This window comes from Magnolia sinica, chromosome 12 (assembly GCF_029962835.1).
Source record: "Magnolia sinica isolate HGM2019 chromosome 12, MsV1, whole genome shotgun sequence".
In the NCBI taxonomy this organism is placed as follows: Eukaryota; Viridiplantae; Streptophyta; class Magnoliopsida; order Magnoliales; family Magnoliaceae; genus Magnolia; species Magnolia sinica.
In genome coordinates, this window is record NC_080584.1 from 56,089,152 (window position 1) to 56,116,886 (window position 27,735).

Genomic DNA, 27,735 nt, shown 5'->3' on the forward strand with positions numbered 1-27,735 from the left:
AGACGATTGGTATTCAGGTAGGACACAAAAAAGACATTATTGGTGCCATTGCTCCAAACTTCCTCTTAGACAGTTTGGAGGGTGAGTTTTACCCTATCCAGTGTTTATAAGAGTGTGGTCCACCTTAATCAAGGAGAAGGGTAGATGTAAGAAAGGTCATCGGTTGCAGCTCCCCGTCTCTTTCTCCTGACCACAGGTACTCTTCTTCAGCCTCTTTCGTGGTTCTGTTTGTGTTGTGCAGATGCACTGGAAGTATCCATGTTGAAGGTATTTTGCTTTGTTTGGGTTATTAAGATAGGTGAGGTACAACCTTTTCTTGTGATACCCATCCAGAGTTGTAAATCGTTTCAGTTTATCAATATAAATAAAGATACGTTTCTTAAATAAATAAATAAATAAGAAAGAAAGAAAAAGAAAAAGCAAAAGGGTAATTTTTAGATTGTGCCCCTAACGTCGGGTGATGCATATGGTCCACCAAGTGGCTAATTATCTAGTTAAGTTCACATAACCATTCTAATAGGTTGGCCCCAGCATGAGAATCACGTAATGCAAAAATCATCCTTATCTATTCATCAGGTGGACCACACCATGGAAATAATTCGTAGTCATTGATAAAATAGATAATCGAAGGATGGTCCAGTCCATGAGTGAATATGGCGGATTTTTTCAGAAGATGATCCACAGGATGAAGTCAACCTATTGTATGGGTAGTGTGCCATACAAACACGAAAGGTTGGAAGGTGGAACGTAACTTATTGTCCACCCTTGGACTTATAGACCTCTCTTTCTCCTTTCTTGAAAGGCCATGAACCAAAAACATCCAAGATGGAAAGGTCCCTGCAATAGATTTTTCAGAAGGAAAATGCCGCAACAGTTGCCACTAAACTGGGAAAAGGCCCAACCATGTGCTCCATTTGTAAGTGAGTAAAAAACTGCCAAGATACTATTCAAACTCACAAGCCAATACATCATTTGAGCTTGCGAGCTCAAATAACGAGCTCGATGCTACATTTTTTGGCACACATTAGCTGGAGAAAGGCTCGCTCATAGGACTCAGCCTCTTTTCCTCACCATGAAATGATCTAGATTGTTTGTACATGGGCTACATTGCAAGATTGACATAGTTCGGCAAATCACATGGGCCACATTGCAATAGAATGGGGTCGCCGATGCTTTGGCACGTTTGGGCAGTGATTCTTTGAGAAAAAACTACTGGGTTGTCAATCAGCTCTAGTCCAAACCCGCAGGTGCCTTTTCCTCGACAAACTCGGGTTGGATTCCTTGAGGGAAGTTTAAAGAGTCAGGGTTCTGCGGATCTGTGGGTGTTTTGGGGGTTCCTGCTAGAGACTCCTGCTATGTTTCTTCCTCAGTCCAGTTTTCCTTTTCGTGGTTTGCTGCTTTGTGGGCCCACTGAGATGTGTGTGCTGGGGTCTGTTTCGGGCCTTAGTTTTGTTCTTCTTACTCTTTGCTTTCTTTATGCTGTATATGAGTGGGATAGGATAGGTGAGGCATGGTGGTTTTTTAATTTTTTTGCCCACCCGAAAGTTTGTACAGAATTTCCAATCATCATAGTTTTAGGTGGTCCGCAGCCACCTTTCGTTGAAAAAAATAAAAAATTCCTCGCCGCCCGTGTCAAGGGGTAGCAAGAAACTGTTTTTCTCGACCATTGTTTCTGATTCACGTTTAACTGGACATTGGATGTCTGATGACATACGCATTTTTCCATGTGCCCACGTGATGTTCAAGAAGAATTGATGAATGGCCCAGATCATTACGTCATGGGGAACGAATGGAAAGCACCTGGGGCCACCCTTAATAATAATAATAGTTGCTGTAGTGGGCGTGAGAACAGTTCTGCAGTCCCAAGCTGATCGAGGAGAAGAAGGTGCAAGAGTAGCTCTTCTTTTTACCCTTAAGGAAATTGGGGGAGGGGATATGACAACGAAAGATTTGCTTGTTTCACTATTTGGGCAATCTGAGAAACCTCCCTCCACTTGCATGCCAGATGTTTGTCAAAATGTCCAACCTAAGAAAGGCGATTTTCAGGCAACCTAAATCTCATATGGACCTTTAGGCTCTTGCTCATATATGTCAATAGATTTGGTTGGACTTCCAAACCTAGTTGTGGATGTCAATAGGGTGGACACAACAATGCATATGGGGCCTCTCCGAGCCCCAAACAATCTTTAAGTCCCTAATTTTGCTCCCCCTCTTTAGCTGATGTATTGACCAGTCATCGACCCACCCGTCCCTTGTCCAAGGGCTTGTTATGGTGGAGCCTGCCTCCTTGGCGTGTCTTGTAGCATCTACTCTAGAGAGTGTTCCCCCTCAGTAGTGGAAGGACAAGGGGAACCTATCCCTATGCCCTTCACTCCAGATAGAAGGAGGATCTATCTCGAATTGCCTAGACGAAGAAAGCTCTTGAGAGTGAGCAAAATCCTGGAACCTCTGACTTTGGCCCACCCAGGGTTGATGAAGGTGGGGCTCCCATGCATTAAAGTCCAAGGAAGCACCTCAAGGATGTATCAGTGGGATGCAACCCACTCGAGACAGGTATGGTTCCCCTTTCTTAGCCTTCCAACATATTAAGATCAAGTGCGAGGTAGTGGGGAGCTCAGTCCTTCGAGATTGGTATACTCATTGGAGGCTAAGGGTGGTCATGATCTACACTAGGAATGTCACAAGAGAAATGAACCCAATGAGGACTTATAAATTTTTATAGATATATCCTCCTATTTTCAGAAGACTGCTAGTGAACAATGTATATATCTAGAATATCGAGCATGATCAGGTTATTTATTCCAAATAGGCCACGGTGAGGAAATTAGTCAAGAACCGACCCTTAATAACCCTTTGAGGTATATATTTAAAATAAAATTCTAAAAGTGCTAGAATCCATTTTCTAATGACACCCTTATTAATCGGCCGTGTAAGCATATATTTAATAAGTTCAGTCGAGGTAATAACATGGACTATATCAGTCAATAAATAGTGTTGAAGGTTGGTTGCTACAAAATAAAGAGATAAGTATAATTATTTGTAGAAGAATAGAATCTCTTGAAATCATGAAGGGTCCTAAAGAGATAATAGATTGCCTGAACATTTCTATTATTATTTTTTTGTGCCAATAATGCTTTGATCAATTCTTTGGTCACCGCAATATTTAGACAGAATGTCCGATCCTTTGTGGGGGAATCAACACTAGCGGTTTCATGAAGTATTATTTGATATGATTAGAAGTTGTTTGATGCTCTACTTTTCATACGAAATTCTCCCACCTTTAATTTAATTTGTGGAGAGAATGTGTTAATTTTTTCGATTGAATTTGAGATAAAACAATACAAAAAGATTAATTTGATCAATAAATTTCTAGAGCTCCTTGTTCTTTAGTGACTTCATTTTATGGATGGCTCAGACATTGTTTTAGTTGACCTCTATTCTCCATTGATATGTGAGAAATCCTAGAAAGTTCCCTACTGAGATCCTAAAGGCGCACTTAAGGAGATTCATTTTAAGTTTATGTCTCATTATGCGCTCAAAACCTCCTTAGATGTGTTAGGTAATTGCTTGGGTTAATCAGTTTTACTACCATGCCATCAATATAGACCTCCATGAATTTGTCAATCAAGTCATGAAATATGACATATTCATGGTTCTCTAATATTTTGTACAAGTATTTTTTAGTCCAAAAGACATTACAACCAACCAATAGGTCCCAATTACCCACGGACACCTAAAGGCTATTTCAAGAACATCTTTAGTAGCATTGTAGATCTAATTATATCCTAAATGGTCAACCATGAATAACATATTCTTATGTTCAGTGGCTATATCCACTAGTAGATCAATAATCCACATCAGATACTATTCGTTCGGAGTTATTAGATTGAGAATCCTGAAGTCAATACAAGCTCTTAGCTTTCCATTCTTCATGATGACCAACATAATGTTTTAAATCTAATTAACAGAATGAATCGGCTAGATGAAATTGATTTTAGTAGCCATTCGATTTCTTCCTTTACTTTTAGGGTGACTTTAGGAGTCATTCTCTTTATTGGTTGTTTGATTGGTTCAGATCCTTCTTTTATTAAGAGACAGTCCTGACCAGGTATTTATCTAGGTCAAGAATCTCATGGTAATTGTAGAAAAAATAGTTAGGGAACTCCTTAAACAATATAATCATCTCCATCTTAGCTTGAGATTCCATAGCTACACTGATACAGGTCGGTCATGGTTTGCCTTTTGCAATGAGATTGACCTCCAATAGGGGTGCTGGATGTCGGTTCTAGCATCATTTATGGTTGCTGGTGTTGATTTGAGTTTATAGAATGACAAACCATCTCTAACTACCTTGTCTTTTTTAAGCTAATATTTTCTAATATTGATGTGGCATCGATCATAGACTTCAACATGTTTAAGATAATATTTTATTTTTTCAAGGATAAAAGTGGTTTTGGCTTCTCTTTATTTTCATTTTGTAATCCATCAGGGAGCTTCTTCGACAAATTAATTTATAAGTGGTAAATGTGGGGATAATTGGATTCGACTTGCTTAATAGTTCCTACAATAGACCAGGAATACTACTAATTAGGGAGTCGAGGTCAGATTCAGGGTCTATTGCAACAATGATCGCCATTGGATGACCATATTTATCTTGATTAATGAATTGCAACAGCCCTATTTGCATGTCGTAAAGGTGGGCTTCAATTCTGTTCATCGTAGCAAGTTCATCTTCAAATAAATAGGGCCATTGATTATGTGGGTCGTCCACCACTTGGCTTCATTTCCTAGTACTTAATTTACACTTCTAGTCTCGATCACCTTAGTACAGTTGTCATTCAACAAACATCAGTTGGTCAAGCCTAGTGAGTGAACTCATCATGGTTCATGCATGACACAATTAAGATAGCATAGTACAACAATTAAGGTATAGAAATGTAGAAATGTGTATCAATGCAGGAATGAGTATGAATGCAATCATAATGCATCAAGTGAGAAAATATCCACTTAGCAGATTTCTACTATATTGGGTCGGCACGTGCATGGCCCACATGGTGGATTTCTACCATACTGGGTCGAATATCCATTCACCCACGTATGCACTTAGCAAATTTCTAGTATATTGGGTATGCATGCGCAAGACCCGCATTTAATCCTTGAGAGTAGGCTTCCACTAGTATAGTGCACATCCAGTAATGATTCCACTAGGTAAATCATCCTGGAATATCCCCTAGGAACCTAGGCATAAAGTTTGCATACAAATCATTTAGAGCTACCCTCTAGGAATCAACACAGGAGCATTATGCAATGCATTTGATGCATGCTTAATGCCGAAGGCATCAACTTACATAAGTTGTCATATACATCTCTTTGTATGAAAGGAAACTCTAATTTCATAATTATAATAATATAATATCTCAATATAAGCAATTCACAATAATAGTCGATCAATATAATCATTCTTACATTATCAAATCAATTTAGCATCACAATACAGCAAATATGGCAATCAAATCCATCTTAATCGTAACGAAGAGGAGACATGTTAGGATTCAATCACCTGAACTCAGTAGAGATAAATCCATAGGATAGTCGACTAGGTTTGACCTTAAGGTCCTTAATAAATCATTTAAACATAAATTATTAATTGATCCAATTATTCTATCAAATGGGGCTCACCTTTGATCAAATTACGGTGGCCAATTGACATTCATCAATTTTTAATTATTCCAAACTGAAATGGATGTATTAAGGGCTTATTAATTCCAATTATCATATTTTATAATCTGATAGATCAACCCATGAGTCTATTGATCGAACCTATCGATCGATCAAGTCAAATTGATGCTCATTAATTGATCGAATCGAGAAAATCAAAATTAAAATAGTTTGATTACTGGATCATTGTCAACATCTTCGATCGAACCCTTTGATCAATGATTCATTGATCAAATCGAGGATAGATCGATCGAATTGAAAATTTTAAATTTTCACAGTTTAAGTCTCTCGAAATATTTGGATCCATTTTGATTGATCGAAGCTTCCTTCAATCGAATCAAGAGAGGTCTGATTACTCTATTATACGATTTGATTTCGCAAAATTTCAAAATATTTTCTTATTTCTAAATGTTAAGAATTTATCATTGGTTCCCACAAGATCTAAACCGTCCATTAACTCCCACAAACAAGTTAAAGAGAAGTGAAGGAATTGTTCAGAGCTAGGTCATTCAAGATCCACAATCATCACATGACATGTTTTAACATTAATACTATCCTTTGATTGTTGTCGACCATCCAACAATCAAATCCATCTATGATTTTAGATAAAGCCTCATATTTAATCCAGAGTTAATATAAACGGTATAGATTAATCTGATACATCGGAAAATCCATTGAATTATCCAAGATACAAAAAAAAATTAAAGATAACCAAGATCTAAACTGATTGATGAGGCTCGCCCAGTAGTCAGATTGTTCTATCCCACACCAATCTTTACAATAAGAGATCTCGCTTAAAATCTGCATCTTATTATCGAATCAACTCTAAGGGGTTGTTTGACACCACGTATTTGGGGGGATTTCAAATTCCTTGGTTATTTTCCAACATAAAGTAACCAGGGGTTTCAAATCCCCTCAAAGAGGGGGTTTAAAATCCATAATGAGAGCTTGGATTACATCTAAAATCCTTCTAAGAGTTGCATGTGTAACATGTGTGTCACCAAACTATTATTCTATTGGGTACATGGCCCACTAATGATATCCCAAAACCATTAGATTATCAATTACATCACTATAATTAATTTAATATGATGATCAGCACCATCCAAACATTGTCCATGTAAATCAATGATTAAAAAACGTTTAGTTAGTCATTCAGACATGATTTTGTGCTTGTGGCCCATCCAAGACTTGGAATTTCATCATTTTCGAGCAAAACATATATTTCAGCGGGCTTATTACAACCATTGTGTCGAACATCACATACGCCACTAATTAGAGATATTAAAGTTGATTTAGTAATTAAATTTAAACCCCTGTAAATATACAATGCATAGCTACCTTTGGATTAAAGTTGATTCCCAATCCAAGGTGCCAAACACAATAGAAGGATTTCAAATCCAGGGGGTGGTTTCAAATCCATGAGTTCCCGGGTTCCAAATCCATGCTCCCAAACAGGCTCCCTTTCCTCTCTTCCTTGGGATTTTTTCAGATCCCCTCTTATAAGAGAGGACTTCCCCACCATATTAGGAAAATCTTATCCGGGTGAACTCATTTTCTCACCAGCAAATAAGAGTAACGGTGGCACAAGTCAATCCTTCCACATGTTCTTCATCCAAGAGTGTCTTTACCATATGACCAATTAATTGTTTTGTTATTAATTACAAAGTTAAAATTTTAATCCAAATTTTAAAAAATAAATGTGTACTAAAAAATTCAGATACATTGCACAATCACTTAAAAGTATTTGTTTCGAGTCTTCTAGGGAGTTCGGGTGGGATAAGACGTCTTTCACTATTTTTGAAGTTTAACATTTGATGAAAGTTTACTGTTTCCAAAAAGTTATGAACCCATGGCTTTGGTAAGTCATATCAAGTACATTTGTAACTAGTCAATAACTTCTGTTTACGATTCTCGATAGAATTTTTTCTTTTTCAAAGAGGATTTTATATTGTTTGGTCAAGTTCCTTTTGATTACACTTGAGGTCTTGGTATCGATCCCCAGCGGGGGTGGCTAACATGGAGTGTGTGTTGTGTACTGACATGGGTGTGTACTAACACGCTAACTCAAAAAAAAAAAAAAAAAAAGGTTTCTTTTGCATTCAAAGATTTTATCTTTGGAAGAAGAAAATGGTAATTTACTCGGCCACTTTCCTCATGCATCCGTTGCCTTAATTTCTTAGATAAGTAAAATGAATAGGAAATCCATATCTGTTTAAGGTGAGTTGTTGGTGTGATACATGATCAGAGGGAGAGAAGCAAAGGAAGCTATGAACATCCCAGGCAACCAGCACGTGCCCATGGTACCAGGTGTACCTGACTTCTCCAACTACATGCCCAACGTACCAGATGTACCGAACTTCTCCGACCTCATGCCCAAGGTACCAAATGGACCTATGAACTTCTCAGACGACAAGAACCTCTTGGACATGCTCAAGGGCAAATACAACAGACCAGCATACATCGTAGTGCTCTTGATTACCAGCCTCGTTCTTGTAGCTGTTCTCATCATGTTCGGTTCATACAGGCGTCAATCTCACCAGATGTTGCTCAAGTTGGCTCTGTTGGGTTCCTACTCTCTGCATCTCTACATCATATCAAACACCCTCGGTCTGATGCAATCGCCTCCCTATAAAATCGAGCTATATGCTATCTGGGCTGTGCTTTGGCTCCTCATTCATGAAACAGCGTCCTCTACACTCAGTAAACTGCGAGACACCCAAAATGGAGTGAGCAAACTTTTGCAAGATATCTTTCTCTTATATTTAGTATGTTGGGTGTATTACGTGCATCACAATCAAAGCTGGTGGACCGGGCCACTCGCATTGGTATTGCTATTCAGTGTTCTGAAGTGTGGTGTTAGGCTGATACGAAGCGCCCTTACTTCCTTACACTTGTGTCATTCAGTTAGCTTAGAAACGAGAACCATACTGATCACAGATTTCATGAGATATGAGGACAAACTAAGCAGCAATGGTGAAGAAATCGACCCAGTCAATATGCAAGGGTACAAGTACTTGGTCAAGGGAGAAGAAAGATTAAATATGGAAATGGCTCATCCTCCCAACAAAATGGAGATCGATGATGGAGTCATTACAATTGAAAAGGTTTTTCAATGTAAAGAGAAGCTATTGAAGTCTGATGGTGGTGACCCAAGTGGGCATTTGAAAGACATGTGCCTCTCGTTTGCCTTGTTCCGGATGCTGATGAGGAGATTTCGGGGACACCCATTGCACGAGTGCGGTCTACCAAAGACTTGGAAATTTGTTCACCGTGGGCTACTTTCCAAGACCGATAGGGATCATGAAAGAGCTTATAGAGTCATTGAAGTAGAGCTTTCATTTCTCTACGATTGCTTCTACTCCAATTATCCTGTCATTTTCAGTGATCGAATTTTATTCTTAGGTGGGACTGTAATATATATGATCAAGGAGATTGTCAAATTCAGCGCTGGTCTTTTGATAGCAGAACAGCTTATGAAGTTGAATTCAAACTTTGAGAAGTACGACTCGAGTCCTTTATTCTGCAAGTCAAACCAGTTCATGGCCATGCCACCTATGTCCATGCCCCCATCTATGCAACGACAGATGAATGATATCCAAAAGAATATCGATGACATGCAAAAAAGTATCCAAGATAGCATCTGCGGCGAGATATTGTCAAATCTACCTGGCAAAAACCATGTTTTGGGTACCTTCGTTGTTATAGGTCTGTTCTTCTTCCTTCAGATTCTGCAGTTTCTCACCTTTGTGTTTTCGGATTGGACAAAGGTATCGTTGCTCTGCAAACATGTACAGAAACCCTGTTGGCTAAGGATTAAGATCTTCAAATGGGCATCCGAGTTTATTTGTCGACATCAGTTCATTAAAATGAAGCCTTGGAGGAAGAAAATGGGGCAGTACGATCTTCTTTCTTCATTCAATTACAACCCTATATCATTCTTCCTATTTTGTGCCTGCGCTGACATGACTAAACGAGGGCAGAAAGACAGTGACTTCATAGAATTACATCCAGACGTGAAAAGAGCCGTTCTCAATCCTCTAATGCTGGACGACCCTCAATTAGAAAACCGTCAATTGACAAATGGGGTCTCTTCATTGCAGCAAAATAAAGTAGATCAAGCTCTCTCTTGGGCTTGCGAACTCGAGACAAACACGCACACCATCTTGGTTTGGCACATCGCAACCACTCTTTGTGAGATGGAGAACACTCTCGATTGTAAAGCTATGGATTCTGGTGAGAAGAAATCAAAACCCGGCATTCAAACCAGCTCATCTGATGAAAATGATTCTTGTGAAGAAGAACAAAATCGCCGCATCGCCACCAGCTTATCTGGATATTGTGCCTACCTTGTAGCTTCTGTTCCAGCACTGTTGCCTGATCCTACAGATACTACTGAAGCTGTATTTGATAAGACAATATTACAAGCGAGAGAATTACTTGAAGAATGCGCTACCGTAGCTGACAGATACAAGAAGTTGAGGGAAATCAAGGACAGCTCAAATATAATAAAAAAAGGTGCTAAGATGGAAATCAAGGACAGCTCAAATATAATAAAAATGGGTGCTGAGATTCAAAATCAACTGCTATCGTTGTTTCCAGTCGAAAGGTCTCGGTGGAAGGTGTTGGCAGAATTTTGGGTGGAATTGATGTTATTCCTTGCTCCATCAGATAATGCCATGGCCCATGCAGAAAACCTAGCGAATGGTGGTGAATTCATCACACACTTATGGGCATTGCTCACTCACGCAGGTATCATCGAAAGAAACTCTTCTCTCCAGCATGATGAAGAGAACCAAAATTCAGCTTCTTAGAGTCTTGAAGCAAAACCAATTTCAGCTACTTGGCCTGTCGAAGAGAAGCAGCCATTCCAACAGGATGCAAAACTGTCTTCCTAAGCCAATGGAAACTGCAAGATGGAATTTCGAAGACTCCTTAGGTTTTATTTCTATAAATATCTTTCATTCTCTTTGGGTTGTGCCATCTCATGCATGCAAGTTAGTCTTGTTCTTGTTCATAGAGTCATGATCATCGCTGTGAAACTCTATAAGCATTGTGTGCCTTCGGTGTTGTACCAGAAACCTGTATTATTGTGGCTATCGATATGTATTTCAAGTGTTCCTCTATGCTTATATTTATCACCTTAGTCAGTCCATTCTATTGCAGGTATGATGACATCAAACTAGCCCTAGAGGGTGGCCCCAGGTGCTTTCCATTCGTTCCCCATGACGTAATGATCTGGGCCATTCATCAATTCATCTTGAACATCACGTGGGCACATGGAAAAATGCGTATGTCATCAGACATCCAATGTCCAGTTAAAAGTGAATTAGAAACAATGGTCGAGAAAAACAGTTTCTTGCTACCCCTTGACACGGGCGGCGAGGAATTTTTTATTTTTTTCACCGAAAGGTGGCAGCGGACCACCTAAAACTATGATGATTGGAAATTCTGTTCAAACTTTCGGGTGGGCAAAAAAACAAAAAAAAAAAACCACCATGCCTCACCTATCCTATCCCACTCATATACAGCATAAAGAAAGCAAAGAGTAAGAAGAACAAAACTAAGGCCCGAAACAGACCCCAGCACACACATCTCAGTGGGCCCACAAAGCAGCAAACCACGAAAAGGAAAACTGGACTGAGGAAGAAACATAGCAGGAGTCTCTAGCAGGAACCCCCAAAACACCCACAGATCCACAGAACCCTGACTCTTTAAACTTCCCTCAAGGAATCCAACCCGAGTTTGTCGAGGAAAAGGCACCTGCGGGTTTGGACTGGAGCTGATTGACAACCCAGTAGTTTTTTCTCAAAGAATCACTGCCCAAACGTGCCAAAGCATCGGCGACCCCATTCTATTGCAATGTGGCCCATGTGATTTGCCGAACTATGTCAATCTTGCAATGTAGCCCATGTACAAACAATCTAGATCATTTCATGGTGAGGAAAAGAGGCTGAGTCCTATGAGCGAGCCTTTCTCCAGCTAATGTGTGCCAAAAAATGTAGCATCGAGCTCGTTATTTGAGCTCGCAAGCTCAAATGATGTATTGGCTTGTGAGTTTGAATAGTATCTTGGCAGTTTTTTACTCACTTACAAATGGAGCACATGGTTGGGCCTTTTCCCAGTTCGGTGGCAACTGTTGCGGCATTTTCCTTCTGAAAAATCTATTGCAGGGACCTTTCCATCTTGGATGTTTTTGGTTCATGGCCTTCCAAGAAAGGAGAAAGAGAGGTCTATAAGTCCAAGGGTGGACAATAAGTTACGTTCCACCTTCCAACCTTTCGTGTTTGTATGGCACACTACCCATACAATAGGTTGACTTCATCCTGTGGATCATCTTCTGAAAAAATCCGCCATATTCACTCATGGACTGGACCATCCTTCTATTATCTATTTATCAATGACTACGAATTATTTCCATGGTGTGGTCCACCTGATGAATAGATAAGGATGATTTTTGCATTACGTGATTCTCATGCTGGGGCCAACCTATTAGAATGGTTATGTGAACTTAACTAGATAATTAGCCACTTGGTGGACCATATGCATCACCCGACGTTAGGGGCACAATCTAAAAATTACCCTTTTGCTTTTTCTTTTTCTTTCTTTCTTATTTATTTATTTATTTATTTAAGAAACGTATCTTTATTTATATTGATAAACTGAAACGATTTACAACTCTGGATGGGTATCACAAGAAAAGGTTGTACCTCACCTATCATAATAACCCAAACAAAGCAAAATACCTTCAACATGGATACTTCCAGTGCATCTGCACAACACAAACAGAACCACGATAGACGCTGAAGAAGAGTACCTGTGGTCAGGAGAAAGAGACGGGGAGCTGCAACCGATGACCTTTCTTACATCTACCCTTCTCCTTGATTAAGGTGGACCACACTCTTATAAACACTGGATAGGGTAAAACTCACCCTCCAAACGGACGCGGATTTCCTGCGAAAGCCTTTCGCAGGAAGTTCCTGCGCAAGGGTCTGGGTGGGGCCCACTATAATGTATGTGAGAAATCCATTCCGTCCATCCGTTTTGAGATCTCATTTTAGGCATGAAACAAAAGATGAGGCGGATAAAAAACTCAAATGGGTCACACAAGAGGAAAAAATAGGGAAAGAAATTTCTACCGTTGAAATCTTCCCAGTCTCTACCTTGATGTTTATATGTTATCTAAACCGTTTATAAGGTCATTTTCAATGGGATGAAGTGAAAAAACCAAAAATATAGACTGATGCAATGATTTTGGGGGCATAAGAATGCTTCAACGGTGCTCACTGAATGATCACTGTTTCCTCTCGTGTGTCCCACATTAGATCTATATACACCTAATTTTTGATATCAACTCCTTAAATGATCTCGAAAAACGGATGGACGGAATGGATTTCTCACATACATTATAGTGGGCCCCACCCAGACCCTTGCGCAGGAACTTCCTGCGAAAGGCTTTCGCAGGAAATCGGCGTCCCCTCCAAACTGTATAAGAGGAAGTTTGGAGCAATGGCACCAATAATGTCTTTTTTGTGTCCTACCTGAATACCAATCGTCTTGATTTTCGAGCCCCATGACTAGGTTTTAGTATATGTGGAATCTGTTGGTTGGATTGGATTCAATATAATTATCACAGTGGATAGGCCCTGTAAAAATTAAGGGTGCACGTCTCTCTCAACGATTTCATTTTTGTCACTTACTTGAATTACATGATTGGCTGATTTTATTTTATTTATTTATTTATTTTGTTTTTGTTTTTTTAAATCTAAGCCTAAAATGGAATTACACATCTAATGGCTGCAATGGATATCACATGCCATCACGGTAGACCCTTCAAAAATCAAGGGTGAGCGTCCAAACAGAGGTGAAGTTAATCCTCTTGCCTAAAGTGAGAGCCGCTATAGTATTAGCAGGTTAACAGCGTGGTTGGATCCTTACTCTTGCACGGCGGTGGTAAGGAGTTTAGATACCCGGTCAAGGGTTCGAGCATCCATAGGTGGTGGAATTCCACTTGCGTGAGTGTGCGGGGGGAGTGTGCGTGTTTGAAAAAAAAAAAGAAAAAAAAAAGAGAGAGGTTAGCAGCGTGGTTGGTGTTTCCGTTACTGTGGGGCCACCTTGATGTATGTGCTGTATACCCATGCCATCCGTTAGTTTTATTTACCCTCCAACCTATTGATAAGGTCCTACAAAACTTTAGTGTGCCCCAGGTAGTTTTGAACGGAAGACATTCAATCTCTATTGTTTCCTGTGGTGTGATCGAATTGAGATTTGGATCTGCTTCGTGTTTGGGACCATGCCCTATAATGAGAGGGAAAAATTGATAGATCGCTTAGATAAACAGCAAAAACATCATGGTGGCACTACGGTCAGTAAGCAGCACCTTATCCCCTCCCGTCCCGAGGTGAAATAACTATGCAGCTAATTTTTTTAAAGGATTGTTCTATATGGCCGCCTACCTTTTCTTTTGTGGACCAAAAACCTCACGCCTTAAACTATTTCCTAAATTCCGCTTACCTAATTCATATACCAGATCCACCTATACTAACGGATGATTAACGGATTTAGTGGTTAATTTTCAAAAAGTCTGTTTTACCCCTACTTGGCCACATTTATTACTGTTTGTTCCCTTCTTCCGCTTTTACCTTTGCCAAATGACCGTACTACCCTCTCATTTTGCTCAATGGGCTCATCATGATACCTGTGTTTTATCCACACCGTCCATCCATTTTGCCAGCTCATTCTAGGGCAATATCTCAAAAAATGAGGATATTCACGAGCTAAAATGGGCCACCCACTGGAAAACAGTGGGATCAAATGGCTATCATTGAAACATTCATGGAGCCACATGGATTTATAAGAAATACATACCGTCCATCTATTTTTTTATCTCAATTTTAGGTGATGGTCCAATAAATAAGGCTGATCAGAAGCTCAAATGGGCCACACAACAAGAAATACTGTAAAATTAAAAAAAAAAAAAAAAAAAAAACTCACTATTAAATATCTTAAAGCCATGACCGTAAGAGCAACCCTCAGCCCATTTAAATGTCATAATCAAAGTGGATTCGGTTAATGTGTTCTAAGATCGATGTAGATTGCATTTTGAAACTGCCAGTAGCATGGGGTGCTGGGCAGTTCTATGTGAGTGCCACCATGATATATGTGTTTTATCTACACCATTCATCTACTGGCCCACTATTTTTTGTGGTATGGTTCAATTGAGCTTTAGATCTACTTCATTCTTTGGGTCATGCCCTCAATTTCTCTCTACAAATGGATGGACGGTGTGGATACAACACACATACATTGCGGGGTCCACAAAACTTGATGACGTCACTTCAGTAGCAAATCTTCTTACCGTCGGGTTCATTAGTTAATCCGCGCCCCAAACAATCTGCGTGTACAGGTTTAAGTACTTTGATTTTCATGCAAACCTCACTTTGTCTTAGGTCGGCTCCATTATAATGCTTGTGACAAATCCAATCGTTCATCTGTTTTTTCAGTTCATTTTTGGCTATGTGACCAAGAAAGAGATACTTCTTAAGCTCAATTTAGCCACACACTAGAAAACAGTGTGAAAGAATTCTCACAGTCAAAATATCTTAAGGCCATTGTGGGGCCACTTTGAACCTTAGATATGCCTCATTTTGTGGCTCATGCACTAAAATGTGCTGCCAAAATAGATGGATGGAATATATTTGTCATGCCCTAAAATGTGCTGCCGAAATAGATGGATGGATCCATAGCTCAACTGGCAGACTGAGTGGAGATACCTCGTTTCGACACTAAGGCCTTTGGTATCGATCCCTAGTGGGGGTGGCTAACATGGAGTGTGTGTACTGACATTGGTGTGCACTAACAAGTTAACCTGGAAAAAAATAATAATAAGAAGAAGAAGAAGAAAAAAAAGTGGAACTCACCGGTCGTCGTGGAGACCGTTGCACGACAATCAACACCAATAAATGTGTTTCAAAGGAGTAGTCTGACATTTAAGCTTGCATGTCAAGGGTGGGTTGACAGTAATTGGGACCATCATGATGCTTGTTACGAATCTACCCTGTCCATCGATTTTTCATCTCATTTTAGGGTACGTTTTAGAAAATGAGGCTATTAGAGAGATTGAGTGGGCCACACGAACATAAAGATTGAGGATTTAAAGCTTACTGTTGAAATATTCATGGGGTTACAGATATTTTTTGACAAATCCACTCCGTCCATTAGTTTACTCAACTTAATTCGGGCATGTGCAAGAAAATGACGCAAATTTATATTGGACATAAAACAGTGGGCTATTCGACAGAAAACAGTGGGAAATAACATCCACGTAGAAATATCTTAGTGCGATCGGGGCCCACATTGAGCTGTGGATTTACCTCATTTTTGGGTCCATGCCCTCAAATAAACTGGAAAAACAGATGGACGGGGTGGTTTTCTTAAAAACATCAAGGTAGACCCCACGTACAATTTGCGGTAGTGGATTGCCTAGTGTATCACACACCACCGACCTAGTTGATTTGGTACAATATCATGCTAAAACAAGCGCTAACGCTCCTCGAGTTCCAAGTTGTACAAACGATTCAAAGGACGTCAAAGTTATTTGGGCCCACAATGATGTATTTATTATATCCACACCGTTCATGCATCTAGTGAGATCATTTTAGACCATGATCCCAAAAACGATTCATATCCAAAGCTCAAGTGAACCACACCACAAATAGTAATGGGACAATGATTCTCACCTATTAAAACATTTATAGGGTCCACCACAGCATTTATTTTTCATCCAACCTATTCATAAGGTCACACAAACATGGATGAGGAGGAAAAAAAAATACCATGTTGATCTAAAAGTTTCATGACTCCAAAAGAATTTCAATGGTAGATGTTCAATCTCCCACTACTTTTTGCACTGTGGTCCACTTAATATTTAGATCTATCTTATTTTTCGGCTCAAGCCTTACAATGAGCTCGCCAAATGAATGGATGGTTTGGATATAACACATACCTCATGATGAGACCCACATAACTTGCTGACGTCAACACATTAGCCAGATCGGTGGTGTGTGGTACACAAGCCAATATGCTAGCTTCTGAAATTTCTAGCTGCCATAAGGCAAGGGGAGTCATGTACATTCGAAAATACAAAAATCAATTTGTACGTACCCTGGGAAGCAGAGGCAGTGGGCGACCCGAATAAGGTAGGTGACTCATGTGAGGTGGTACCCATGTGATTTGGGGCCCACGAGGGGGTTCGACTGAGGTCCTAACCCATGAGATGTGGGGCCTGGCCAATGAGATAAATGGATTGATTCATCATGCTTTAACAGTTCAAGCTTTTAGAGCAAGTGGTTAATTGTCTTGCATCAAATTGGTATTAAAGCAAGAGGTCTTATGTTCGAGACTCCTCATCGGGTGTGATTTAAACCATATGACTCTTTTGAGTTATGCTCAGCCCACTCCCCTGATTTAAATTATGATATGATTAGGGAGATGGAGGACTTGCTTAATACAACATCGGTATTTGAAACTACCCAGTGGAGGCCACCATTTGAGCAATCAACCCTTAACGATACAATGCCTCTACTGAATAGTATCAAGTAACCGAGTCTTCACATTCAATCTTTGCCTACTGTTTCGTAATGTGTCTATGCAGGATAAGGCGAGATGTATCCGGTGACGATTTAATTTACTCAAACCGAGATGAAGAGCAAGAGAGTATGCTTCCCTCTATTTTCAAATATGATGGAATCTTTTGGCATATCATCACATACCTCAATACGGAGAATGAGCCCCTCTCAACTGAATCTCTCAAATCTTTGAAAGATTGCTTGGCACGCTTTGAGAATTCTAATGATTATATGATATAAGACATAGTGAATGTTGTTGAGACTCAAATATCGCATAATTTTCTCCATTTACATCTTGGTTTTATGATCATGAATCAACTTAATGTTCTATTTTACTCATGTATGTGTTGCAATGTGAATTTAAGAGCTTGGATTGAAAAATGGTACTAAAAAGCATGGATTTGATGCTCAAGAATCATCAAGGCAAGGGATGGATCTTAGGAGACCAAGATTGAAGAATTCACATACCAAAGATCCAAGAAAACTAAGTGAAGAATGAAAAAAATCGAAGATTTGAAGTGAAGAATCCTAAAGTCATCCTGAAAAAGTGTATTATGAAGCTCCGAGGTCTATTTTGGAAAACTGTACAGCAGAAAATCTATTTTAAACAAACTATGCAGCGATAAGTCTATTTTAGAAAACTACATATATTTGAGGCGATTTTTAGGGTTTTTCAACTTTGTACGAAAATTGGAGTTCCTTACTTATAAATAGGGCTTCCTAGGGCATTCTTAAGCATTATTCAAGGCATCCCAAAGTAAAATTTAGGGTTTTAAAAGAGTTTTTAGTTTTATTAAAGTTTTATAAGTTGTTTTTTTTTAAAAAAAAAAAAATAGATATTTTCTATTTGTATTATTTTCTTTTATGTTGATTTTATTTCTGTAATTTAATTATGTTTTTCTAGATTCCTTCTAGCCCAAGCTAGAAAGGAAGCACATGGGTTTAATAATTCTTTAAGATTATGATGATTGATTGTTTTAATGATGAGAAGAATGGTGTATGCATGTTATCTATTATTTAGGTTTTGTTTTTTATTCTCTTGTGAAATCTATATGTTTTCATCATATGAGATCCACATTAATGGATAGGCTTACCCTAGAGCAATCAGATTTCCTAGATAGGAGAGGTTTTCAACTTGTTATATTTCTTTGATTTTCATTATCTCATTGATATTGAATTCTTAAAATCAATGATGTTTGAGAATATATATCAATAGTGCAAATCCATGATTTTCTAATATTTTATCACTTACTAAAATATTTAAACTATTTTATTTTTCGATTAGGCTGACCATAGTGCTCAGATCCTAGTTGTGTTATCCATGTCATCATGATTTTGGAACATTAACCTATGTGTGGAACTTTGAAGCTTGGGTGTTATTTTATTCAGTTGAATTACATCCATTAAAAAATTCCAAAATCAAATCACACTACGCAAAAAAGGGCAATTTGCGACGTATTTTTCCTTCGTCCGTCGCTAAAATCTCTTGGTTTAACGACGGATTTAATCCGTCGCTAATGGAAAAGTCTGTCACTAAGCTCGTGTTTGTCGAAAATCCATTGAACGTCACTGAATTTAACGACGGACCAACATCCATCGCTAAAAATCTGATTTACGATGTATTTACGATAGATTTTGGTCCGTCGTTAATAGGCGACGGACAAAATCCATTGCAAAATTTGATTTTGTGACCGTCGTACATTCTCGCCCAAAACACCGAATGGTGCGCTTTTCAGTTGCTTTTGCGACAGATCATGGTCCGTCGCAAAAGTCCTTTTGCCTCAACATTAATTTTTTTCATTTTTATAGGAATATGGTGGAAAATTAAGTTTTTTGGTAGTCTAATAATTATTTTTTAATAGAATTTCAGTGGTTTTATTGTACATATTTGTATCTAAGATTACTTTTTAACAATTGATTGAATGCAAAAAAGAAAATTTATTTTCTTTTTATATCAAATGAGTGAAATTTTTATTTTTATTTTTTAATTAAAATTAATATTTAAATGATTTGTAATATCACAAGAAAAAGAATATTGAGAAGTTTAAAAAATTTAACAATGTTTGAGAAAAAAATAGATTTTGAAAAAATAAAAATAGTGATTTAATAAAAATCTATTTTGTGGGAAAAAATAATTTTGAATAAAGTTGATAAATTTGAAAAAAAAAAAGCATTTAATTTTGAGAAAAAAATAATATCCTAAAAAAGAAAATAAAAAATTTTAAAATGTGAAAATTTTCACAATGTGGGCCCCACCATAATATTTTATAAAAACAATGAGATTTTGAAAACAAAAAATATATCATTTTAAAAAAGAAAATTGAAAAGTTGAAAACAAAATGATGTTTTTAAAGAAAAAAAAATCGGCATTTTGGAATTTTTGGGAAAAAAATTAAAATTTGCGAAATTTTTTGAGATTTTGAAAATAAAAATTCAGAATTTATATTTTAATTTTTTAGAAATATTTTATAATAAAAATGATATTTTGTTAAAAGTTTTCAAAGAAAAATTAAGAGTAAAAAAATATATATTTTGAAAAAAAATGTTATTTTTAAATAGAAATTGAAATTTATCTGTGAAATAAAAAATATTTGTTGAACCTTTAAACGTTAAAATCAAATTTCACTCAAATTGTTGATCAATCTTGTATGCCCAATATCTTCCTCATATGTAGATTGATCGAGGCGAGTAACTAGTCAAATTGTGGGTATTGATCAGTAAAGTAGAGTGAATGGACCAGACATGTAAAATGAGCCAAATATTCTGGTCAAAATTATGACTCAACTTAGTAACATCGTGAGAACCTAAAAATTGATGTTAGTAAGTTTTGTGGGCCCCATCATGATGTGTGTCGAACATCAACACCATGCATTTGATGTGTCCCCTTTGGGTTATGAGATATCTCAAAAATCATCTGTATACGAAACTCAGGTGGGCCATACCATCTAAAACCATGTGAAGACATCCTGAAAAATATAAAAGCACTTAGTGGGGCCCACATGAGTTTTGGATGCGGCTGAAACTTGGTCTGACCCCTCATCCAAGTGGGACACACATAATAAGTGGGTTGGATATGTGAATCACATTTAGGCAGGCCTAATATATGATTATGAATGTTTCAAGGAAACCCCTCTCTACTATATTTTGGTGAGTTACTCATTACCCTTACCAGAGTAAACTCTGTGGGGTCCACCGTTATTTATTTATTTTATCCACTCCGTTCATCCATGTTAATAGATAATTTGAAATGTAAAGAACAAAAAGGAAGCATATCCAAAGCTCAAGTGGACCAAACCACAGGAAATAGTGTGATTGAACCTCTACCATTGAAAAATTCTTGGAGGCCAAAGAAGTTTTGGATCAAGCTGATGTTTGTGTTTTATCTTCATTCCTATATTTTTGATATTATGAACAGGTTGGATGGAAAATAAACATTAATGTGGGCCCAACGAAGGTATCAACGTGGAAATCATTATTCCACACTGTTCCACGTGGCATGGTCCACTTGAGTTTTGGATTTACTGAAAATTTGGAATCAATCCACATCGTTCATCCATTTTTCGAGATCATATTAGAGAATTATCCAAAAAATGAATCATATCCAAAGATTAAATGGACTACGCTACAAATAAAGGGAACGGATTGACTACTCCCCTTGGCACCCGCTAATGGCTGGTGGTCGGTACTCTGTGGGCCCCACCATGATGTATGTGTTTCATCCATGCCGTCCATCTATTTTTAAAGATCATCTTACGGCATGAGACCAAAAATGAGGTATATCCCAATCTGAAATGGACCATATTACAGGAAACAGTGTTTAATGAGCGTTAACCATTAAAAACGTTTCGGGGGCCATAAAAGTTTTGGATCCAGATGATTTTTGTTTTTCCCCTTCATCTAGGCCTATATGACCTAATAAACAGATTGGATGTCAAATAAACAGTACAGTGGGCCTTAGGAGGATTTTAATGATGGATATCCAATCACTATTGTTTTCATGTGGTGTGGTCCACCCGAGATTTATATACCTCTCATTTTGGAATAAATTTCTAAAATGATATTTAAAAATGGATGAACGTAATGGATGAAATACATACATTAGGGTGGAGAGCTCCGACCACCAGCCAAGGGGCTAGTGCTGGGGAGACTATGGATGCGGATTTCATGCAAAAAGCCTTTCGCAGCAAGTTCCTGCATAAGGATGCTGGGTGGGGCCCACTGTGATGTTTTTGATCAATCCACCCCGTCCATACATTTTTATAGCTCATTGTAGGACGTCTGATAAAAAATGAGTTAGATCCACAACTCAATTGAGTCACACAGGAGGGAAAATTGGGGAAAGAAATTTGTACCGTTGAAACCTTCATGGGCTCCATTCTGATGTTTATGGGCCATCCAAACCGTTTATAAGGTCACTATCAATAGGATAAAGTGAAAGAACCGAAAAAATATCCTGATACAAAACTTTCATGTCCATAAGAATGTTTCAATGGTGCTCACCGAATCCTCATTGTTTCCTCTCTTGTGGCTCACTTGAGTTTTGGATCCACCTAATTTTTGGTAATGTGTCCTAAAATGATCTCCTAAAACGGATGAACGGAGTGTATTTCTCCAAAATATCTCAATGGGCCTCACCCAGCATTCTTACGGAGGAAGTTCCTGCGAAAGCCTTTGGGAGGAAATCCGTGTCCGGAGATTAGCTACTGAAGTGATGTCAGCAAACTCCATACGCCCCACCATGATGTACGTTTTGTATCCACACCTTCCATCCATTTGGAGAGATCATTTTAAGGCAATATCCAAAGAACGAGTTAAATCCAAAGACTGTGTGGTCCACCCAAGATTTAAATCCAAAGCTCTAGTGGACCCACGTACGTCCAACCAATAATGTTTTCTGATTGTGTTGTCCACCCAAGATTTATTTCGATCTAGTTTTTGGGGATATTATACAAAATGATGTCGTGAAATGGATGGACGGCGTGGATGAAACAAATCTATCATAGTGGGGCCCATAGAGTGATGCCAGGTCCAAACGTCAACTTACCGTTTTGAATCAAATTTTGCATTGTGAGTCTTGTATTTTATGTAAAATAGTGGTGACTCGTCTATAACAATAATGGCTGAGATACAAAGTTATCCAGATAATCCAAATAATCATTCTAGGCACAAATAGTAAATATTTGTAATTTTATTACGTAAAAAAATCTTAACCATGCAGAAAATGGTCCCATACATGTACGACCATTAATAGAGCTTGTGTTATAAATTATGGTAAACTCACAATATATGGATTTGAAAATTTTATCTTATTTTCAACCGGAAACCCATCCCACGCCCACTCCTCTTTTCCCGCTCCTTCATCTTCAATCTCATCTTCCATCAAGAAATCCTCCCAGGACCGTTGGAGCGTCATCTTCCATCGAGCATCATCTTCAAATAGGTGAGTTTTTCTTTCTCCACACCACTTTCTGTTTTGTTTAGATCTCCACTTTCTGTTGAATTAATGCATGTCCACCATTGAAACAATCGGGACTTGTGGATGTCTCTCTCTGATGTCTTGTGGCTTTGGAAATGTGGTTTTAGATGGGTATATGATGAGTGATTGCTAGCTACACATGCACATGCAGATGGTAGATGAGTGGCCCCCACCATTTAAGATGGACGCGGCCCTGCAAGGACGGACTCCGTCCAGATAGGAGCTTCGTCGCCCACTGTGATTTCCATTATACAGTATGAAATCTCGTTTCCGATCTCTCTCCAGTTTCATGTTTTACGATCAATGATCCTTTCAGTTATTTTTTTCTTCTCGATCCGATATTGCTCGAGGAAACCGGTTTTGATAGCTGGAATTGGATTTATTCTCCTTCTTCGAGTTTTTTGAGGGATTTCAGGCGTTGATGCAAAAAATCAGCATTGGATTTGGTGGGTTTTAATTGATTTTGAGTTTCCGTTTATGTAAATGGGTGGTTTGGGTGGATTTGTTTCCAGATTTGCTGTTATCTGGCTCTAATTGAATCAGAACCGTCCGTCTGTTTTTTCTTCAGATTTTTCGATTTTAGCCATTTCTCCACCTTTTCATATTATTAGAATCATCTCCCTTCGGTGTCCTTTTTTTGATATGCGTTTGTTTGTTTTTGTTTTTTGTTAAATGTTCTTCTTGATTTTCATTTTTTATTTTTTTGTGGTGTTTTTATTTTTGAAACTTGATATTGTAGATAATTTCTTGTATATGCAGGTGTTGTTGAAGATGGAGATGATATAACTGGAATGTGAAATATCTTTGCATGAACTTCTCTTCAATCTGCTTGAATCGGTCGGTCGTGTATACCTGCATTCGTAGGTTTATACTGTATGCTTGTTCATGCTAGAACATGGATATCCATGTTCTTGGTCATTGGGTGGTGCTGATAGTGGCAATGATGTAATTTCATTAAAATATTGTGTGCATGTTGTTGAGTTGAATCTTGGATGATGGTATTGTCTGCCCAAATCACTTGATGGTGTGGGAGCTTTGCTAAGCCCACACATGTGTAAGGCAGCCTGTCTATGCAACATGTTCCATCCTGGAACATGTGTGCAAGATCTATGCAAATGTGTTTGATGGAATTCCAATGAGCAACAAGCATGTCACATGTTTGATAAAATTCCTGAAACAAAAATGTGTATTTTTTAGGCCACTTGGTTCAAATAGTCACAAGACCAGTCCTCTCAAGACTCACATGACATAGTTTTGTGATTTGTATCAAATTGGAGGTGATAGTCTGTAGGAATTTAGGTCCCTAATTCAGATTTTCTACAAAATCAATAGATGTAGTGGCATGCATTCTTCAGTAGACTTAATGCATGTATACCATTGTTAGTCTGGTTTATTTTTGCTGTATTAGTATTTGAATATATCTTTTGTTCTTTAAGAAAACTATTCTTCTAATTCATCCAATCACTTGTTGGGGTTTTGAGTCCAAATAGGTACGGGCCCTATCCAGTCTAGATATATTTTTGAGTTTTTATTCCAAAACATTTAGAGCTTTGTAATGAATTGAAGATAGATTACTCTGGCTATTAATCAGATTTCACTTAGTAAGCACTAGTAATTGGAATACACAACGCACGTTGGAGATAGCAGTCAGGAACACTATCTCTAGACTCTCGAGTGAGATGGAGAGGGGGCCTCTCAACACCTGCTACAGCAGGGCAGCCATTCATGAGATCCAGGCCATTTCTTATGTGATGTTCATGGCGAACATGCCCGAACCCATTGAGAAATCCTCCCTGCGCCGTTGGAGTGTCATCGTCCATCGACCATCACCTTTAAACGGAAGGCCCTGCGTTCTGTTTCACCTCTACTGAGGTATATTCTACTTTCCTATGTCATCCCTCCCTCGAATTGTATTACAACAGATTTCTCTAATCCATCTCTTTCTTTTCTTCTCCCAAAATTCAATTATTTTAAGGGTTGAATTTTAGTTTAAAGCTATAATTGGTTACTTTTAGTCAAGGAGAGATATTGTTGAGATTTTGAAAATCTCACAATGATATCGAAAGAAATATGCCAAATGATGATATTATTGGAACATTATCTAATGAACTTCTCTAATCTAATAAGTATATTTATGTGTACAATGACTCAGGTGGGCCACCGACTATTCTTGCTTTACTTGGATCTATTACTGCACAAGTCTGATTACTTATTTTCAGAGATTTAAGAAAATGGTTGAAATTCTATTGCAACAATCAATTTACATGCCTAAAACCACTTGGTTAAGCTCATTTGAGTTTTGAAATGGCCTGATCTCTTAGCATGTCCATTCATCCTGGATGGATTGGATGACATGCACACATTAGAGTAGATCCGCACATCGTGTTGTAGGTTAAGCTTAATTCACAAAGCGTTGTAGTGGACCCCACACATCAATTGCCTATGGGAACCATTTTCATATTTTCTTTCCAAAATTTATGTTTTTAGAGAAAAAAAATTTATATGAAAAAAATGTATGGGACTAAATAGATTACACCCATCTGTTAGAAAAGAATATCCCCATCACCATGCTTAATAAAAAGAAAGGAGGATAAACTTCTTACACTTGTATTGAGCATATTCTTTTTGTTACTACTGGTGAAAGGAGGATTCAATGTTATTCAATGTCATGCTCTGAGTTTTGTTTATCTGTTTATGTATGGAGAACAGGTGGTGCTGTCATCTGGTGAGACTGGTTGCAGGAAAACAACTCAGGTTACCAGTTCTTTTGCTTTGATTCTACATTTAGAAATGAGTTGTATTTTGAATTATGTTCATTTAGATTAAATATTTTGATGTAATTGTATATGGATTAAGACAATCAGTTACCCATTTAAGGGTTTTTATGTGGCCAGGCATAGATACAGTGTGCTCCTTAGTGCATATAAATCCTTAAATTGTCCATGTTTGGACAGTTCAAGACCGGATAGAATGTAATGCTTTCATTTTAGCAATTCAAATGCACTTGCCTTTTCTATGTATCATCTCTCTTTTTCTCTCTGGATATGTTTCTTGCATTTATTTCCATTGTCAAATATCCTCACTTTGTGTTGATACCTGACGTGGGAATCAAATACAAGATCAATATATCTGGAGAGATATGGGGAGATGCTGCCGGAATTTTGGTGTAGGCATTTAAATTTGAAAATGAAAGCGTTACAATCTATCCATCAAGGATAATGTTTGGTCAACTGTTTTGGTAAGCATTTAAATACATGAGTTTTACTTTCTAATGTTTATAATATAATTTTGTTGACTAATTGCCCTGTGTAATGAAATATGTAGGCCAAATATGATGTTGACGATAGCGACAACTGTAAAAGTATCATAATTAAGCGTCCTGATGATATGTGGAAGGACTGGAAGAACCGATTACGAGGAAGTGTCCTAGATATGTATGATAATGATGGAGACAGAAAGAAAAATTGCCCAAATGGTATCAAGCTAGAAGATTGGGTCAAATTCGTTGATTACGAATCTACAGAAGAAGTAAAGTCTCGTCGTGAAAAGGGAAAGGAATCCAGAAGAGAGATGAAGTTCCCCCACACGACTGGTCGACGGGGGTCTGCTAGGACGGCAGAGTTGATTGTAAGTTTTTAACATAACTTTAATTTCTTTTAATCCAATTTAAGAATACAGAATAATTAACATGATTTCTCATTGTAAATTACAGCAACAAAAAAATCCAAATACTCAAATCACGAGAACTGAATTGTTTCTGGCAACTCATACTAGATCCGATGGGTCTCTCCCTTCACAGGAGCTGAGCATCACAACGGAAAAAATAAAAGAAATAGTTGCCAATGACCCGGCTTGTATGCATAATGATTTAAATCACGACCCAGTGGCACAGGTTTTTCATTCATTCTCTTCACTTTGACATACTTAGCTTTCTGAACATTTTTTGTTACTAATATATATGCATTACTAATAATGGCTGATTATCATTTAGGTTTGTGGTCTTGATAAAAGAGGACGTGTAAGAGGGTTGGGTCATATTCCAAAAACTACCATTATTGCTTCAACCCCTTACATTAATGAAATTAGTGAAGGAAAGGGCGAAATTGCTGAGGTTAAAGCATCGATGATTGTATTAAAAGAGCAACTGGAAAACAAGTTCAACGAGTGCAAGAACATGATATTGAACATTGGAGAATGTTTGGTTGAAGTTCAGAATCAAATAAATACTCTAATTCAACCAATGCAATGCTCTCCTGGCACTGCTGGTTCTCAGGTATTTTAACAATTAAAGAATAATGTATAGTTACTATTTTATCAATGAAAATAATAAAAATTATTTCTTGTAGGGGTTTTATCAATCTGGCGATACCTCAAGTCATCGTGATGAGTCAGCTCCACCTCCACCTCCACTTCTACGGGTGGAACAAATCTGTCATTTGATAGATATTTGTAGTCGAGTTGTTGCACGTGGGTGTATGATTAGAGATAATGCAGGCATCCCTCCGGATTGCATCAAAGTTATATTGGATGTTGTTGAAGTTCCCAGTGCGAATGTGTTTGGTGATATTGAGAAGACGTTAGCCGATTGTGACATGGGTGATGTTCTCGTTAGGCCTAGAGTGCTGACGAAAACATAGATATTAAAGGAGTTTACTTAAAACTTTTCCTAAGTCAAGAACATATTTTTGTAATTTGGTCAGGACATATGGATTGTGTTTGAGGTTATTTTGGATATTATTTGACTAAATCTTTATCTTGAATTATTTAGTAGTTTTGCTTGACTAATCTAGTGATTTGTTTCAGCTTTTCATCTTCTTATGCGTGACAGAAGGTACACATATTTCTATTATGACTTGTTTTGATTTTTTCTTTGCTTATGCGTAAAATGTTCTGATTTAAATATTAAGAACTACG

At 37.9% G+C, this 27,735-nt stretch overlaps 2 protein-coding genes across 2 annotated transcripts; both read left to right on the top strand.

Annotated features, from left to right (window-relative positions):
• The first annotated feature begins 7,958 nt into the window (after positions 1-7,958).
• Positions 7,959-10,532, top strand: LOC131220078 (uncharacterized). Its single transcript, XM_058215050.1, has one exon. The coding sequence runs from the start codon at positions 7,959-7,961 to the stop codon at positions 10,530-10,532; it is 2,574 nt and encodes an 857-aa protein (XP_058071033.1).
• Positions 10,533-24,500: 13,968 nt separating this feature from the next.
• LOC131220079 (uncharacterized) lies at positions 24,501-27,698 on the top strand. The gene is made up of 6 exons (XM_058215051.1): positions 24,501-24,671; positions 25,531-25,575; positions 26,146-26,448; positions 26,534-26,713; positions 26,813-27,094; positions 27,168-27,698. The coding sequence occupies exons 1-6, from the start codon at positions 24,501-24,503 to the stop codon at positions 27,456-27,458; spliced, it is 1,272 nt and encodes a 423-aa protein (XP_058071034.1). The 3' UTR covers positions 27,459-27,698.
• The last annotated feature ends 37 nt before the right edge of the window (positions 27,699-27,735 follow it).

What these genes read in the sequence shown, in the direction of transcription:
- LOC131220078 (XM_058215050.1), top strand. Translation starts at nt 7,959, where the DNA reads ATGATCAGAGGGAGAGAAGCAAAGGAAGCTATGAACATCCCAGGCAAC.
- LOC131220079 (XM_058215051.1), top strand. Translation starts at nt 24,501, where the DNA reads ATGGAGAGGGGGCCTCTCAACACCTGCTACAGCAGGGCAGCCATTCAT. An exon ending in GTTGCAGGAAAACAACTCAG is followed by an intron (nt 25,576 to 26,145) that starts GTTACCAGTTCT and finishes TGAAATATGTAG; the next exon opens with GCCAAATATGATGTTGACGA. An exon ending in CTAGGACGGCAGAGTTGATT is followed by an intron (nt 26,449 to 26,533) that starts GTAAGTTTTTAA and finishes TGTAAATTACAG; the next exon opens with CAACAAAAAAATCCAAATAC.